A 16221-nucleotide genomic window follows, 5' to 3' on the forward strand; every position below is an offset into this window, starting at 1 on the left:
TGACATGTTTATTCATCTGTCCGTTCTTCAATCCATGCTTTTGGCCGTACTCCTCCATCCATCCACCGGTCCTTCCACTTCTTTCTTACTCCATCCATCCATTCTTAGTCTTTTTTTGGCAGTATTCTGTGTGTGCCCTTCTATAGCACTGCCTTCACCTCTTTTAAAAAAGTTGTATATATATATATTAAGAATTACTTCAAAGAAATTTGACTTTGAAATTTAATGCCTTGAAATTGGGCCTCTGTCTCTTTAAGAAGCTCCTGCTCTTTCCGACACTCCACCTTCAGGAAGTCGTCACAACTGTTACTTTCCATTAAGCCTTTAACAGCATTTTTACTAGAGTTGCACTGAGAAGTAGTTTGTATAATGAGCTCAGTAGATGCACCGGGCCACCAGGTGTTTGCTAATTGCTGCTGGCTAGTCTGAAGGAGCCGGGTGGGGGGGAAACTCAGGGGAAGCTTGGCTGGGGGCTGCAGCTTGAAGGCGGAGCTTTGGGAAATAGGCAATGCTTTGTGAGAACAAGCGTTTAGGCGCCCCCAAATGGTTGCCGTGGGAGATTCAAGGACTTCTTAAAAGGTCATGCTTAAAACAGTCAAACAATCTCCAGGTATGTTTTATAATGAGAGAACAACATCATAAAATGATGTGAAGATCATAAAAGTAGATTTTCCATAATACTGCCATATTATAATATATAATTATAATATATTATATATTATAATATTATAATATAATAATACAGTGTTTAGAATCCCCTGAAATCCATCTTGCACTTATATAGTTTACCTGTGTGATATCCTGCGTTGCAGGGTTTTTATTATCATTGTCACATTTACATATTTTCCAAAGCAATGCGATGGCCACATTTCCCCGCTGAAGGAGACAGCTGACATCAGCAAGTGTCTTTGAGAGAATGTGTTGGACGAGCCATCAGACGCATCCAGACGCTCACAGTTATTATGCTAACTGGGGTCTTTGCAGATGTTTGCTTTGCAGTTTGAAAGCAGGAAATCTGCTGTCTGCACATTCCGCGGCGTGATCGACACGAAAACTTCAGCAGCGAGACTCCATCAAACCAATATCTCCCTGTTCTCTTCCCTCCGCCAGGCTCGGCAGACCTGCACCAGATGTTCCCCACGCCTCCCTCCCTGGAGCAGCACATCATGGGTTTCTCGCCCATGAACATGTGCAAGGAGTACAACATCATGGAGCCCAACCCCGGCATGACCACGCTGGACGGCACCTCCATGCTGGGGGGCCACTTCAAGATCGAGGTGGAGGAGAGCTTCTGCAGCCCCAAGCCGTCTGAGATCAAGGTGAGCGCAGGCTGACAGCTCACGACTTTGATGCAAGCTGAAAGTAAATGTTGAGATGTTTTTGATTTAAGAAGCTAAGCGATTCTTCTGCGTTTTTTTTTTTGTTTTGTTTGTTTCTTTATAGGATTACTCGTTTGTGTACAAGCCTGAGCTGTGTCAGGCATTTGTAGGCTGCTCCATGTTCGCCCCCCTGAAGACGTTGCCCAGCCAGTGTCTCCCTCCCATTAAACTACCAGAGGACTGCATCTACAGAACAAGCTGGACGATGGGCAGGGAGATGCTCAGTACTGTTCCTGTGATGGGTTTCCTAAACAAAGACAGGTAAAACCATCACCACCTTGTTTTTTTTTTTGTTTTTTTTTTTCCCCTCTACTTGTGCCTGGAGGTGTATATTTATCCTCTGCTCTCTTTCTGTCCGTGCTCACCAACTGTTTTCCCACTGGACACCACCTTGGCAGCCAGCTCCATTATCCATGCATGACCGCCGTATGGCAGTATAGCAGTTGAGGGTCTGGATTATCAGTGGGAGATGGGAGAGCTCCAATTGAGACACCAGAACCATACAGCAAGATCAGATTTATTTAATTTAAAACAGATTATTCCAGTTATTATCACAAGATTTTAGGGCAACAACTGATGATTATTTTAGTTACCGATTATTCTGATAAAAAAAAAAAAGGGCTCATCCTGCAGATTTTTTATTTATCCACATAAAGTGTCACTGACTACAAAACCACTTACATTATTTAAAAAGATGAAATTCTGTGCACACAAAAGCTTTTAATTAATAATAATAGTGATTAAATGCTTATTATTCAAAGTTTTGTGTATGCAGAATGAGAGTACAGTAGTTAATCTTTTTAAATCATGTGAGTGGTTTTATGTTGTCAGTGACACTTTCAGCTTATTTTATACCAAACTGAAAAAAATAAATTCAGTTTTTTAGTAAGAATATAAACATTTTATTGGCTTAAAATGCAATATCAGCATCCTTTTAGTGTTCACTCGATCCTTTCAAAGGATGCACGTGCAATTCTCATCTCCCTTTCGTGCTCCATCTGGAATTCCTCCCATTGACCCGAATTCCTCCGTTAAAATTTCAACCGCGCCAATCAGCGAACCAAAGAACTAGTGAATGACGACATTGATTTTCTGCGCCGTTTTAGTCTCCCTGCAGCTTCAGCGATGGCAGCGGAGTGAGCGAAGCCGTTCAGGCCGTGTTGGCCACGCCTCCAAATATTGAACTGACACCAACCACACAGCCGTCTCTTTCAGCTCGGCACTTCTGTCTTCCATCTCTAATAAGTCTGGCCACAGCTCAGCATGGGAGATAAAGATCTTAATTTGTAGCACAGTCACTGCAGTCCATGCCACTCTGAATGTGCTGTATCTGGGACTTTTTATTTATGGGCCTGTGCCAGGAGTTGTTCCCCTCCTGCAGCGAGGAACATGGTGTACTCCCCCTCTCTCTATCCTCCTCCCCTTGTGACTCTCTAAGGCCTTGCAGTTAGTTCCCCTTCCAAAATAAACTCTTACCTCAGAGGGACACTTAGCGAGTTGTTCATTGAAGGTTTTTTTCTTCCTCCTTATGTTTTCCTGCTACCCATTTTTCATTCTCTCGTTTGTTCTTGGTGTTTTTGTGCAGTTAGGATAAGAATCCTGAGTTCAGGTCACTCGGCGTCGCTTCTGTATTACCCGTTCTCTCTTACATGCAAGATATTTAAATGTTAAGTGAGAAAAATACAATGGTTGCCTTAAAAAAAAAAAAAAAAAAAATGTCATCATCTCCTGCACGTCCTGTATAATAAATTCCTGGCGCTTGCATATGACAAAATATTTTGAAGTAGGTCTGAGAAAATAGACTATTCAGCATAATCTGAGATTTTTCAGGCTGATCTGTGTCAGAGCAGCCACAAATCTGATATTTTTGTTAGAGGTGAACACACAAAGTGATACCAGGTCCCACTTACAGTAACACAGTAACAAAATTCTCAATGTGCCAATTTTGGCCGTGGTTTTAGAACCAAGAATTAAAGCAAAGATATTTCTGGTTTTGCAGAAATATCTTTACCCTTCCTTGTTCTAACCCCCGTCTTTCATTGTCTTCTCTCAGTAATATTCCCAGTGTTGGCAGCGCCATGGATCAGGACTACACCCAGACCTACACCCCTCAGACCCACACCCCCTTTATGTCCAACAGCGCTCCCCCCAGCAACAGCGGCACCGGCATCCTGCCTTCCCCAGCCACCCCACGCTTCTCGGCCCCCACGCCGCGCACGCCCCGGACGCCGCGCACCCCTCGGGGCCCATCCAGCGTCCAGGGCTCCCTCAAGTACGAGAACTCGGACCTGTACTCCCCGGCGTCCACCCCTTCCACGTGCCGGCCGCTGAACTCGGTGGAGCCGGCCACGGTCCCCTCCATCCCCGAAGCCCACAGCCTCTACGTCACGCTGATCCTCTCGGAGTCGGTCATGAACCTCTTCAAGGACTGCAACTTCGACAGCTGCTGCATCTGCGTGTGCAACATGAACATCAAAGGCGCCGACGTGGGCGTGTACCTGAGTGGCGCCGACGGCGAGGACCAAGACCCCTGCAGCTGCGGCTTCAGCGCCGTGGTGAACCGGCGATACGGGAACGGCTCGGGCCTCTTCCTGGAGGACGAGCTAGATATCATCGGCCGCGGCTCAGACGTCAGCAAGGAGGCGGAGAAGAGCTTCGAGGAGCTGCGACTCTCGTCGCTGGAGAGGACCGGGGTCGGGAGAGGGGAGCGCGTTCCCGACGAGCTCATCGTGCTCCTGCAGGACCAGTGCACAAACCCGTTTTCGCCCATTTCGGTCATAGAGCACGAGGCGGCGTCGAGGGGGTCGAGCGGCGCGCCCGCGGCCCCCTGCCAGCGGGTGGAGGAGAGGGACTACCGCAACGACTGCTACAGGGCTCTGGAGCACGGCAGGCAGTTCATGGACAACATGTCGGGCGGCAAAGTGGACGAGGCGCTGGTGAAGAGCACCTGCCTTCATCACTGGGCCAAACAAAACGGTGAGCGGGATCACACTACACAATGTCAGTATGTATTCAGAAAGAAGTTCTGGGAGAGTCGGTCAATCCACAGGGTTTGTTAGCAACTAACCAATCAGCAGTCGCTATTTGTTCCAAAGTAAACACCCTTTACCCGGAGGAACCAAACAACCAGGCGGTTTTGCCTCAGCATTGTGTTGACAAAGCATTTCTTCTGTTGTTCGTGAGGATAAAGTTCTGTGTGGCATGTTGGGTTCCCTTGGTTTCATCAGTCTGTCTTTTGTTCCCATGATCCTCAGCGGTGGACGTGAGTTCCCTGTGCTCTCAGGATGTGCTGCGCGTGCTGATGTCGCTCCAGCCTGTTCTCCAGGATGTCATTCAGAAGAAGAGGATGGTGCGGTCGTGGGGCGTTCAAGGCCCCCTCACCTGGCAGCAGTTCCACAAGATGGCTGGACGTGGCTCTTATGGTAAAGTCGGACGTCAGATCGCTGCAGACCAGTCTGCTTCATGTTGTCTGGTATCTTTTAGTTTCAGTCAGAACTGGGCAATAAATCAACTTTTTGGTTTTTGAAGATCTGATTTTTGGAAAATCTGCATTTTTTTCCCCCCTCTAGTTCACTACTTACATTCACCATCAAGGCCCGTCACCTTGTTTGAAATTGAGATTTACTTTTCACTATCAAGTCATGACATTATTAGAATACAAGTAATACAAGAATAATGTTGAAATAATAACAGAAAGTTGTAATATTCAGAGAATGAAGCAGTGCTTTTATGAGAAGTTTTACATGAAAAACAAAAAATCAATTACCCAGAATTTTTTCTCATTAAAATGAATTTTATTTCCTCTCTTCATTTTGAGACGCTCTTCTGATAAAGTCGATCCTTATTCTGCTAATATTACGACTATATTCTCTTTATTAAAGAAAGCTTCTTGTATCCTGGCCCTTAATACTCCTTCGTCCAACTTACAGAAGGAATGGTTGAGATAAAAGCCACAACTTGAAAATGTTTCCAGTCAAGTTTTAATGTCTTTTTTTTTTTTTTTTTTGGAAAGGAAGATTTAAAATTGGAAACAAATTAGCAGATTTTATTTTTAATCCACGTCGCCTGCCCCCCCCCCCGACTTAAGTGATTTATTCTTCCTCCCGTCCACAGGCACAGATGAGTCTCCAGAGCCTCTGCCCATCCCCACCTTCCTGGTGGGCTACGAGTACGACTTCGTGGTGCTTTCTCCGTTCGGTTTGCCATACTGGGAAAAGCTTCTGCTGGACCCGTACGGCTCCCAGCGGGACATCGGGTACCTGGTGGTTTGCCCCGACAGCGAAGCCATGCTCAGCGGCGCCAAAAGCTTCTTCCGAGACCTCACAGCCGTTTACGAGGTAAAACAATAAAGAAAAAAAAAAAAACAGGGGGCGGTGCAAAGCATCCGCTGTTGATGGTTAATAGGCGCTTCAAAGTGTTTTTATGGGGATTTTATGTTATAGACCAACACAAGGTGGTTAAGAATTAGAAGGGGAATGATGCATGGTTTGTAAACCATTTAACTAATAAAAGAAATCTTAAAAAATAACAATTTAAAAAACGTAGGATGCAGTTGGATCTTGGCCTTTCTTCTCTGAAAAATGGGCGCATAATGCATCGTCAGGTTGGACGGAGAACTGAGCAACACATTTATATACTTTGATTTAAACCATTCCATTAAGGAAAGTGAAGCTTTGCCCAAGTCTCTAGCTTTTCTTTTCTTTTCATTCTCCAATATTGGTGAACGTTAAGTTTTATCACCACATTTTGTTGTAGTATTATGATAACGACAAACATTCCTATTTATAATACGCTTCTTTATGACGCCCATCACATAAATATGTCTGATTTATATAACTAAACTGCACAGATTAACTGTGTTCCATAATATTTCCAAGTTTATTGATTTTTATTGATGCTCTAATTCAGCGGTGTTCAAACTTTTCACTACCAACGTGATTCAAGGCCACAAAATGTAAATATATATATATACTGGAAAACCAAGTTTATAATTTTTTAGTTTTTTTATTATTGTCATCATGGACCTCAAAAAAATTTAACAGTGTGAAAAATGATAAACAACACAGACGGTTTTGGGGGGGGGGGGGTTAAACATCATTAATTGGAATCCATCATGACAACAAGTAATTAAAAAACTTTTTATAATACGAAACATATTATGGGAAATGAGAAATGATAAGCGATACACGATACGATTAATACCCACCCTTAGCTTCCAACAAAGTTGATCTCAATTTAGCTTTATTTAATTCAGGTGGACATTTTTTTTAACACAGACCAACCAAAACTGTTTTTCCAAGTAAAAGGCTTTGAATACAATTACATGCCACACTTCTCAGATAAAAAAAAAAGCAAAAAAACAGGTGCTTTTTCTTACACATCTGTGTTATTTTGTCATGTAAAATTCTCCAAAGGCATCGAATTGAAGTTGAAACGAATGATCTGAAAGTTTTAGACGTTAGCAAACCTCTCCTACACTTGAAGCTCAAGCTAAATTTTGGGTAGTAACACTACTAAAAAAATAACATTTAATTTCTCTTTCTTTCTTTTTTTTCATTTCTTCATCAGTCCTGTCGTCTGGGCCAGCACCGGCCGATTTCCAAGAGTTACCCCGACGGCATAGTGGTCGTCGGCGGCAGCGGAACCAAAAGCGTGATGGACCAGCCTGTCAGCGACTGGTTCCATAAAGCTGCCGGCAGCAACAGCGACGCCTTCACCAAGCTCAAGCTTTACGCACAAGTGTGCCGACACAACCTCGGTACGCGTCGGACACGCTCCCGGTGTTTTTGCTCTTGAAACGCGGCCTTTATGATTCCTGTGCATTTAATGCAACGTTTATTTTTTTTTTGTTTCTCGTCGGTTTCCACCTTCAGCACCTCTTGGTTTAGTTGTCTAGCTCTTATTTTAGAGAGGTCAGGCAGGGAGCTTTAAAAGTGAGATCAGTGTGGGAGGGTGTTTCTGTGGAGTGAATTAATTTTGTCAGACAGCAGGAGATGGAAGCGTTATGGTACCTACTCGTATATTTACAATGAAAAACCTACTGTGCACTTTGCAGTCTGGAACTTTTATGAAAAAAAAAAAAAAAACATTTTGTTGCATATTTGTTATAACTGGATTTCCTCACTTGGTGCTCTGTTTCATTCCTGAAATTCCAACTGTGTCTTCTTGTCTCTCCCTGTAGCTCCTTACCTCGCTTCACAGACATTAGACAGTTCACTCCTCACACAGCCTAGTGCCTCTTCTTCATCCAGTCAGACGTCATCCACTCAACAGTCCAACTCCACCTCCAGCACAGCCAGCCAGCAAGGTTCCTCCGTTCCCAACAGCAGCAGCAGCAGCAGCAATGGTGGCTCTGGAAGCGCCTCAGCATCATCCAACGGCCTCACAGCGTCCTCGGGCCAGCCTGGCAGCGCCATGCCGTCCGGCAAACCCAACTCTTTCCCGCCTTTCGGAAACATGAACAGCCAGGGGTCCCAGAGCGGACAGCTGGGACAGCAGGCTGGCACCCAGAACGCTGCTACCTCAGGGGACAACTCCAGCAGCCAGGCCCAGGGACCCACGGAGCCTCCTGAAAGGTTCGGCACACAGGGAGTCCGCGCATCCGAAGCCTTAAAGGGGGCAGCATTAGGTGTTTTCCAGCCACATAGTAACCTTTTTTATAACACAACCAAGCAATTATGATGCCCTGAGTTATAAAAATGCTCAAAACGTGACTTAAAAGAAATTTGACATGGCAATTTAACGGCTTGAAATTGGGGCTCTGTCTCTTTAAGAAACCCCAGCTCTTTCTGGCACCCCGCCTTCAGTAGGTCATCAGCTTTACATTCACTTATCTACAATTAAGGCCTTAAGTGTATTACATTCATAAAACAAAAATGTAAATACATTAAACACAGGTCTTAAATTTTTTAATCACATCACTATTTAATCTCATGGATTATATGTATTTTAATACTGAAAGTGAGCTTTATTTATTTAATTATTTTTTCTCTCTCTTAGCACTTTGGAGCGGGAGAAAATCGGCGTGCCCACAGACGGGGAGTCCCACGCTGTGACTTACCCTCCCGCCATCGTCGTTTACATCGTAGACCCCTTCAGCTACGAGGAGCCTGCCGACGGCGGCTCGGGGCCCGGGCCTACCCACTCCAGCGTGTGGACGCTGGGTTTGCTTCGCTGTTACCTGGAGATGCTTCAGTGTCTCCCTCCACACATCCGCAACTCAATTTCTGTACAGGTGAGGCGACTTGACGAGCAGCTTGCCGTCCCGGGCTGAGCATTACGTTGGTTTTTAATGGGGCGTGCGAGTCATTTTGTTTAGGGTGGAATGATAACGCAGTCTCCAACATGAATTCATTAAAAAACGAAACACACTTAAATTGAATCCACAATTATTGAGATGCTTCAGTCAACTTCATTCAATTGGGGACCAAAACTGCAACATTTGTAATATTTTAAGCTGGTGCAGTCTGCTTTCATACTACACTGTCAACCAAACCAAACCCTTTTGAATAACCTGTTCACCCTCCTCGCCTGTGGCGGCGCTGCACCAAGAACCACTGAAGGAAACGACAAAAACCCCTGAAGAAGACACTGAGTGCAACTTAATTCTTCACAAAATGATTTTAGCACTTGTAGGGTTTCTCTTATCTTTGGCAAAAAAAAAAACACGAGACATTTCTCTCGCTAGCGCTAGATGTTTGTTTTGCTGGTATTTACCCAGAATGCCCTGCGCAATAGTCCACTTACTGCTTTTGGAGTGGTCTCCAGTCCACTCGACAGTTATACACTGCATTCAAACTGAACCAGAGTTCACTTCAAGCGAACTAAGACCGAGGTTTTTAGGCGGACCAGAGTTCGCTTTTTTGATCCTCATCAGACTCCAATTGCAAATTCACACCTCCACAAACTAACCAAACTTTCTCTGCAACCAAACTAGAGTTTGATTAAGGCGGACTGAGCAGGGCTCATGTGAACGCATCTTTAGATTCAAATATAAACATATAATCCGAGTAATATTTGGAGGAATACATGTTATCTCTAGATTCCACTGAGATTGTTAGTATTTTTTTTTTTTTGTTTCTTTCTGGCCTTTGATGGATTTTTTTGTCTCCAGATTGTCCCATGTCAGTATCTACTTCAGCAAGTCAGAGGAGAAGACCGACATATCTACGCACAGCACCTCAAATCTCTAGCCTTCTCCGTCTTCGCTCAGTGCAGACGGCCGCTGCCCACCTCCACCAACGTCAAGTCGCTGACCGGCTTCGGCCCCGGCTTAGCCATCGACAACTCGCTGAAGAGCACAGAGGTGAGCCGACGTGTAGCCAACTTGTTGCTCTTTAACCCCCACAAAGTTATTTATGCCGCTATGAAAGCATCGTTTTTCCTCGGCATTATCCTGGAGGCAAAAGCTTTGATAGACAGATGTTAAACTATCTGTATTCAGCTCATCTCTGAAAATATAGTTAGTGTTTTTTTTTTATGTCTTTACTAAGGTGTTTTGTTTATACTGGAGTAGAACCAGAAGAACTTGTAACCTCTGTTCCTCCAGAGTTTGTTCTATTACTTGCTTGGCTAGCTCCCTGAAACATTCATAATGGGATTTCTGTTGCCGGTTTAGACAAAGGGAGGATCTTAGATCGGGATCTGATTAAGTCAGCTTCCTTCCTTGCAGCGAATTTGACCTTTTCCTCTTACTGCCAAACTTTTAAGCTCCTTTTTTTTATACAGCATAGAATAAACTCAGACCAATCGGTCTACTTCAAGTGACCAAAAGCACTTAGCAGTGTTACACGTCTTCATATTTAGAGCGTTGCGTTTCCCTTGTGTTTGCAGAGGCCGGAGTGTTTGCGTCTTTACACGCCGCCGTTCATCTTGGCGCCGGTAAAGGACAAACAGACGGAACTCGGTGAGACGTTTGGTGAAGCGTCGCAAAAATACAACGTGATGTTTGTGGGATACTGCCTGTCCCACGACCAGCGGTGGCTTTTGGCCACATGCACAGACCTGTACGGCGAACTGCTGGAGACCAGCATCATCAATATAGACGTGCCTAACAGGTAGGACAGAAACCTGTTTCTGGAGGGGCTTTTTTTTTCCCGGTAAGGCCGGTTTAATTAATGTGAATTAGAAATTAGGGACGAAATGATTAATTGTGATGGATTGATTCATTGAAATAGTCTCCAACTGATTAATCGTTAACTGTAGTATGCAGACTCAAAAAAAAAAAAAAAAAAAAAAACACTTGCTGAAAGAGCAACACACTCCGATCAGCAATTAAATCAAAACTGTACAGGAAATGTATATATTTTGGACTTGAAATGAAAAACCTTAGCCTGTTGCAATAAGCAATTAATTGCATAATAAATTAGAAGGAGCTTGATAATTTCCATTCTTATGAATAATATTTTTCAAAGGATAATTTTATTTACAAAAACAATGTAATGTATTTAATTTATTATTATTATTATTATTATTATTATTATTATTATTGATATTTAAAATACCTTCCATTTCCAGTGTTAACTGTTATTTATAAAATTGAAGTTTATTGGTCTTTGAGAGGGGAATTTTGCATTATTATGCCAATATCAACATAATTCTTAAAAAATCCTCAAAACAACAACATCGCAATAATGACTGGGAGAATTTATCGACCAGCAAAATTTGTTATTGGGACAGGCCTATCCAAAACTCCACAAATAGCATAATAAGCACCTTTTGCTAAGCGGTTATTAATTGGTTTGTCCAAAAAATGAATCAACAGATCAGCTCTACTTTGTGTTAATAACTTTTCACATGTTGATGTTTTGAGTTGAAGTTGCTTCCTTTGCTACAAATAATGAAGCGTTCGCTTTAGGAAAGCCATGCTGTTGCATTTTAGGCATTAGAATGTTTTTCTTATTTAAAAAATGAATTAAATTATTTATTCACTTTGATATTTTATTGTATTTCTAATATGGCATAAACAAGACTATGGCGAATATATATAATCTGCAGAATCTGCCGATGTTGATATCCGATTAATCAATTAATCATCAGAATATTTGATAGAATAATACAATAATTATTTGCTGTGGTAAATCCAACCCATAGTGTTTGTGTTGCACAGAGCTCGGAGGAAAAAAGGCTCCGTACGTCGACTGGGCCTGCAGAAGCTGTGGGATTGGTGCTTAGGACTAGTGCAGATGACATCCGTTCCCTGGAGAGTGGTGATTGGCCGGTTGGGCAGGATGGGGCACGGAGAGTTAAAAGGTAATAAAAAAAACCTTTTAAGTTTATTTGCGTCAACAGAACCGGATCGGTTTGCATCTTTCACAGTGCACAGTTCCAACAAAAAGCAGCACTTCATCACTTTGTCATCTCTCCTGTCTCCACATCTCAGACTGGAGCATTTTGTTGAGCAGGAGAAACCTGCAGTCGCTCAGCCGACGTCTGAAGGAAATGTGTCGGATGTGTGGAATCTCCGCCTCCGACACTCCCAGCATCCTCAGCGTGTGCTTGGTCGCCATGGAGCCGCAGGGATCCTTCATCATCATGCCAGGTACGACGTGTGCACATCATCGTCTAGTCGACGATTATGAATATGACTTTTTGTGTTTGAGTTGCAATGTGCGCCTCTTAAACCAGCTGCTTTGAAGGAGCGGACTTTTAGTGCGTGTGTGTCTGTGTGTCTGTGTGTGTGTGTGTGTGTGTGTGTGTGTGTGTGTGTGTGTGTGTGGGGCATGATGGATGGCAGCCGCATATCACAAACATATCTGCCTCCTTGTCCAGAGCAGATTGATGGTGGAGACGTTGGTGTACCTTTCTCTCATGAAGCACTGCCTCTCAGATGCCCATCGATCTCGTTTCAGTGATGGAGAGCCAGATCGATGGGTTTATTTTGGTCACTCAAGCTGGGGGAAGTGTCAGTGATCATGCCAGGATTATGTAGAGTTATGCTCAACAGAGAACATCGCCTGTTTGGAAAGCTTAACCTTAGATAAAAAATAAAAAAAAACGAACAGGTCCTACAGCAGTGTTGCTATGTCATCTGTATGTTGTAAAGAAACATTTTAGTGCTTATTCAATTGCTCAAGTCTAAATCTTCTATAGATTTCTTCTTTTACATTGAAATATTTCAAACCGTGAAAAAGAGGTTGACTTGTTTGGAGAAATTTTGCAGAATTGAGTGACATATTTATGGTCATGCAACAGTCAGATTTAAGTCTAAACTCTCTGAATAACTTGTTTGCTCTTGAGCATCTCAAGCTGATGGCCAGAAGTTGCCCTTTCATCAAAATCATGTCCTGAAGAGGCAGAGCAGCCCCAAACCATCACACTACCCACCGCCATGTTTTACTGTATCATGTTTCAGTATGGCAATGTCCACACAGCAGATGAATGTGACCCAAATGCTCCTTTTTTTGCCCATATGCAACGACCCAATTCCAATCTTTTTACCCTCCTCTAAATTAAATACGTCCTGCTGTGTGAACGCAGCCTCAGATCCAACAGGAGGCACAATTTCCAAAATTTTTTAACTTTTTGTCTCCGCTCCACTAGATGTCTTGCATATTTTTGTTGTTGTTGTTTGTTTGTGTTCTTTTTGGTTTTTATTAGAGCTCTCACTTTTTTTTCCTTGTATTTTTTTTCTTACTGTTGAGTCATGAGCACTGATGCCAGCTGAAGCAAGTGAGGCCTGCAGTAGATCTTTTATGACCTTCTGGATCGTTCTTGGACGTTTTAATCTTGGAAGGCCCGCCGCTGCGTCCATGTTTTCTCCGTTTGTGGATAATGGATCTCACTGTGGTTCTCTGGAGCCTGGAAGCCTCAGAAATGGCTTTGGTACCGCTTTCTAGACGTGTATTACTTTTCTTCAACTTCTTCAAGCGTTACTTTTTTAAGTCTCTTAGCCTACTTCATGTTGTCCGATAGGTTCTACTTAAGTGATTTATTGATTCTACGACTCAAGAGATCTTTCCTGCCAAAAGGAACGACATTTAATTTTGCTTCGTGATCAATAAAGTATTTTTGAATTTGAATGATCTTTGTTTAATATTAGCCGCAGCTTGATGTCCAGAAGCGTACGGGACGTTTGAGGCGTTCAGAAACGGGTTAAGCTCCGTGAAGGAATTCCTCCTCCTGCGTCCCGTTCCTCGTCTCCTCGCTGTGTTTTGTTGACTCTCTGTCTCTCTGTTCCTCCCAGACTCCGTCTCCACAGGCTCCGTGTTTCGCAGGAGCACCACCTTGAACATGCAGACGTCGCAGCTCAACACCCCGCAGGACACCTCCTGCACCCACATCCTGGTGTTTCCCACCTCCGCCTCTCTCCAGGTCGCCAGCTCCAATTACACTAACATCGACAGCAACATTGACATCCTCAACCCCACCACCGGTCAGTGACGCTCCCTCATCCGTCTCGCTGTCACTGTTTTTTTTTATTTTCTTTTTTTTTTTTTTCTAGTTTCAGGTTAGTTCGTTACATTTTGCTACTTTTTATGTTTTGTTTTTTTCCTTTCTGCTTGCTTCCAAATATTATCTTTTTATTTAGCTGTCAGGAGAAACCTTTAAGGGTCTTTCATCTTTTTTCCTCTATGATTTATTTTTACTTGCATTCCAGTTCCTTTTTTACAATAAAAAATTGCTCATTAAAAAGAGATGCACCGATTCGATATCAATATCTGCTTCGGTCCCGATATTGAAAAAAAAAAAAAAAAAATCTAGATTAGGTATTAATCTATCCTTCTATGTTTTATTCTTAGGCGTTTGATTTATTGTTTTTGTCGGTTTCAGCTTCCTTATTGGCTGTTATGCTCTTAATTGCACTGAATGAATAAATTAAACTTGTATTTTTGGGGAGGGTGTTTGTGAAGCTATCGGTGTGTTTGTCAAATAAATTTGTAATTCAGTACATTCATGTCGTTTTTTTTTTTAAAAGGAAACATTTTAGGTCAGTTCTACACTCTTTTTTTTTTTTTTTTTTTGTATCAGATCGGTATCGGCTGATGCTAAACCTCAGACACCTGTATCGATGTCGGAAGTGAAAAAAAGTGGATCGGTGCGTCCCTAAACGTAACTTGTTCTTCTGCTTGAACCTAGACGGGTCTGACATTGGGATCTTTGACCTGCTGGACCAGGAGAATGAGTTGGACCCAGACATCATCAACATCTCCCCCACCACTTCCCCAGTTCACTCCCCCAGCCATCACTACCACCAGGGAGCAGACGGCAGCAAGGTGGGTCGCCACACACGCACGCGTCGCATTTTTCCACGCTAGCAGAGCTAACGTCCGGCTTTCACCCGCTTTGCAGGGTCAGAGCACAGACCGGATGGAGTCCCATGAAGAGGTTCCCAACCTGCTGCAGCAACCCCTGGCGCTCGGCTACCTTGTCTCCACTGCGAAGGCCGGCCCACTGCCCGACTGGTTCTGGTCAGCTTGTTCGCAGGCTCAGAACCAGTGTCCGCTCTTCCTCAAGGTAGCCCCCACGGACCTGTGCTTATAGCGCCTTACACTGCGGTTACTTTAAAAAAAATAATTACAATCCAGGTGAAAAAGAGCTTAGAGAGGTTTTATGTAAATCTAAGCGACCTGTATTAGGTGTTCTTACCGGTTCTTCAAATCAGATACGCCCCAGATTAACATCAGAACATGATGTGCTGCTAGCATTATTTGCTGGACAGAACCTGCTCATTCGTCCCATCGAGCTGTTTTCTTATCAGACTTTACAGACGGGTGAATTTTAGAAAATTAGAAGACAAGTGCAAACTTGATTTGTTCTAGTAATTCAACTTGAAAAGTAAAACTTATTTATTATATAAGGTTGCAGTTATCTCTTGTTTTTTTTATGCTGTTTTTTGCTACAATTTTTTCCCTTCCACTCAACTTTCCACTTATATTCTAAGACACAGAAGTCTGAGAACAGCAAGGGACCTTCTGTCGGGCAAACTGTTACCATCACTATCCACATTTCATGTGAAAAAAATATGATTTTGTTGATATTGTGTATTCTGATTTTCTGAGAAACGCAGTTTGTTGATTTTCTTGTTTTTTTTTTTTGTTTTTTTTCGCTGTAGCCATATCAAAATGAAGGAATACCATCTATATTCCATGTGACTTCCAGTTTTTGAACATACAGTAATTACTGAAACAAACTACCTTTTCAATTATACCCCAATATATTAAGATGTACATGAATGGAGTAGAGATTGTGACAAGATATTTACATATTCCACATTGTACTTGAAGTATTTTCAGGCAGATTGATTTTTAATAAACTAACCTTATTACAAATAATCTGAAATTAAAATAATGGCTTATAGTGGTGTATAAGATTTTCTTTCCAGTATGCAACACTCCATAAAACTGCAAAAAGCCTTTGAAAACACTATAAAAGATCTGAGCAGATTGTGAAATGTGAATTACTTGCGGCGCATTCAGAGCTTTGTGAGCCTATATTCCAGTTAAGTCCAAGCTTGTATATTTGCACAGTGATTTGCCGGGGATATTTATTGCCTCTGGAATTGGCTACACACTCACCGTGACTATCCCGCTGCAGTGAAAATATCAATAATTATTATGATGAGATGAAATAAAAGGTTAAATTGTTTGATGGCGTGTGACACCGGCTCTCTCCTTGTTCTCCCTCTCTCAGGCCTCTTTGCACCTACATGTGTCTTCTGTGCAATCAGACGAACTGCTGCATGGCAAGCACTCCCACCCCCTCGACTCCAATCAGACCTCAGAGGTGCTCAGGTAAACAACTCCACTCCGCTCTCCACCTGGACTCAAGAGCACAGATTACTATTGCCACCCTCCTGGCTTTTGGCGAGCCCCGTTTCCATTTATAGAGAGAATTTCCTGTG

The 16221-nt window shown here is 43.0% G+C and overlaps 1 protein-coding gene across 1 annotated transcript in view; it reads left to right on the forward strand.

Moving 5' to 3' along the window:
* LOC106935134 (mediator of RNA polymerase II transcription subunit 13-like) overlaps nucleotides 1–16221 on the forward strand; it is a gene marked incomplete at its 5' end in the record, with an annotated part of 41473 nt that overhangs the window by 23553 nt on the left and 1699 nt on the right. Inside the window, 16 exons of the mRNA XM_015015451.1 lie at nucleotides 1111–1319; nucleotides 1444–1640; nucleotides 3433–4355; nucleotides 4634–4801; nucleotides 5493–5716; nucleotides 6948–7137; nucleotides 7561–7954; nucleotides 8379–8613; nucleotides 9493–9684; nucleotides 10212–10435; nucleotides 11488–11630; nucleotides 11761–11919; nucleotides 13564–13752; nucleotides 14457–14593; nucleotides 14670–14834; nucleotides 16011–16111. Of these exons, the coding sequence (XP_014870937.1) occupies nucleotides 1111–1319; nucleotides 1444–1640; nucleotides 3433–4355; nucleotides 4634–4801; nucleotides 5493–5716; nucleotides 6948–7137; nucleotides 7561–7954; nucleotides 8379–8613; nucleotides 9493–9684; nucleotides 10212–10435; nucleotides 11488–11630; nucleotides 11761–11919; nucleotides 13564–13752; nucleotides 14457–14593; nucleotides 14670–14834; nucleotides 16011–16111 (3850 nt within the window). The remainder of the gene's footprint in view (nucleotides 1–1110; nucleotides 1320–1443; nucleotides 1641–3432; nucleotides 4356–4633; nucleotides 4802–5492; nucleotides 5717–6947; nucleotides 7138–7560; nucleotides 7955–8378; nucleotides 8614–9492; nucleotides 9685–10211; nucleotides 10436–11487; nucleotides 11631–11760; nucleotides 11920–13563; nucleotides 13753–14456; nucleotides 14594–14669; nucleotides 14835–16010; nucleotides 16112–16221) is intronic.

Source organism: Poecilia latipinna, unplaced genomic scaffold (assembly GCF_001443285.1).
Source record: "Poecilia latipinna isolate Pla-1442-1.1 unplaced genomic scaffold, P_latipinna-1.0 Scaffold1913, whole genome shotgun sequence".
NCBI classification, from domain to species: Eukaryota; Metazoa; Chordata; class Actinopteri; order Cyprinodontiformes; family Poeciliidae; genus Poecilia; species Poecilia latipinna.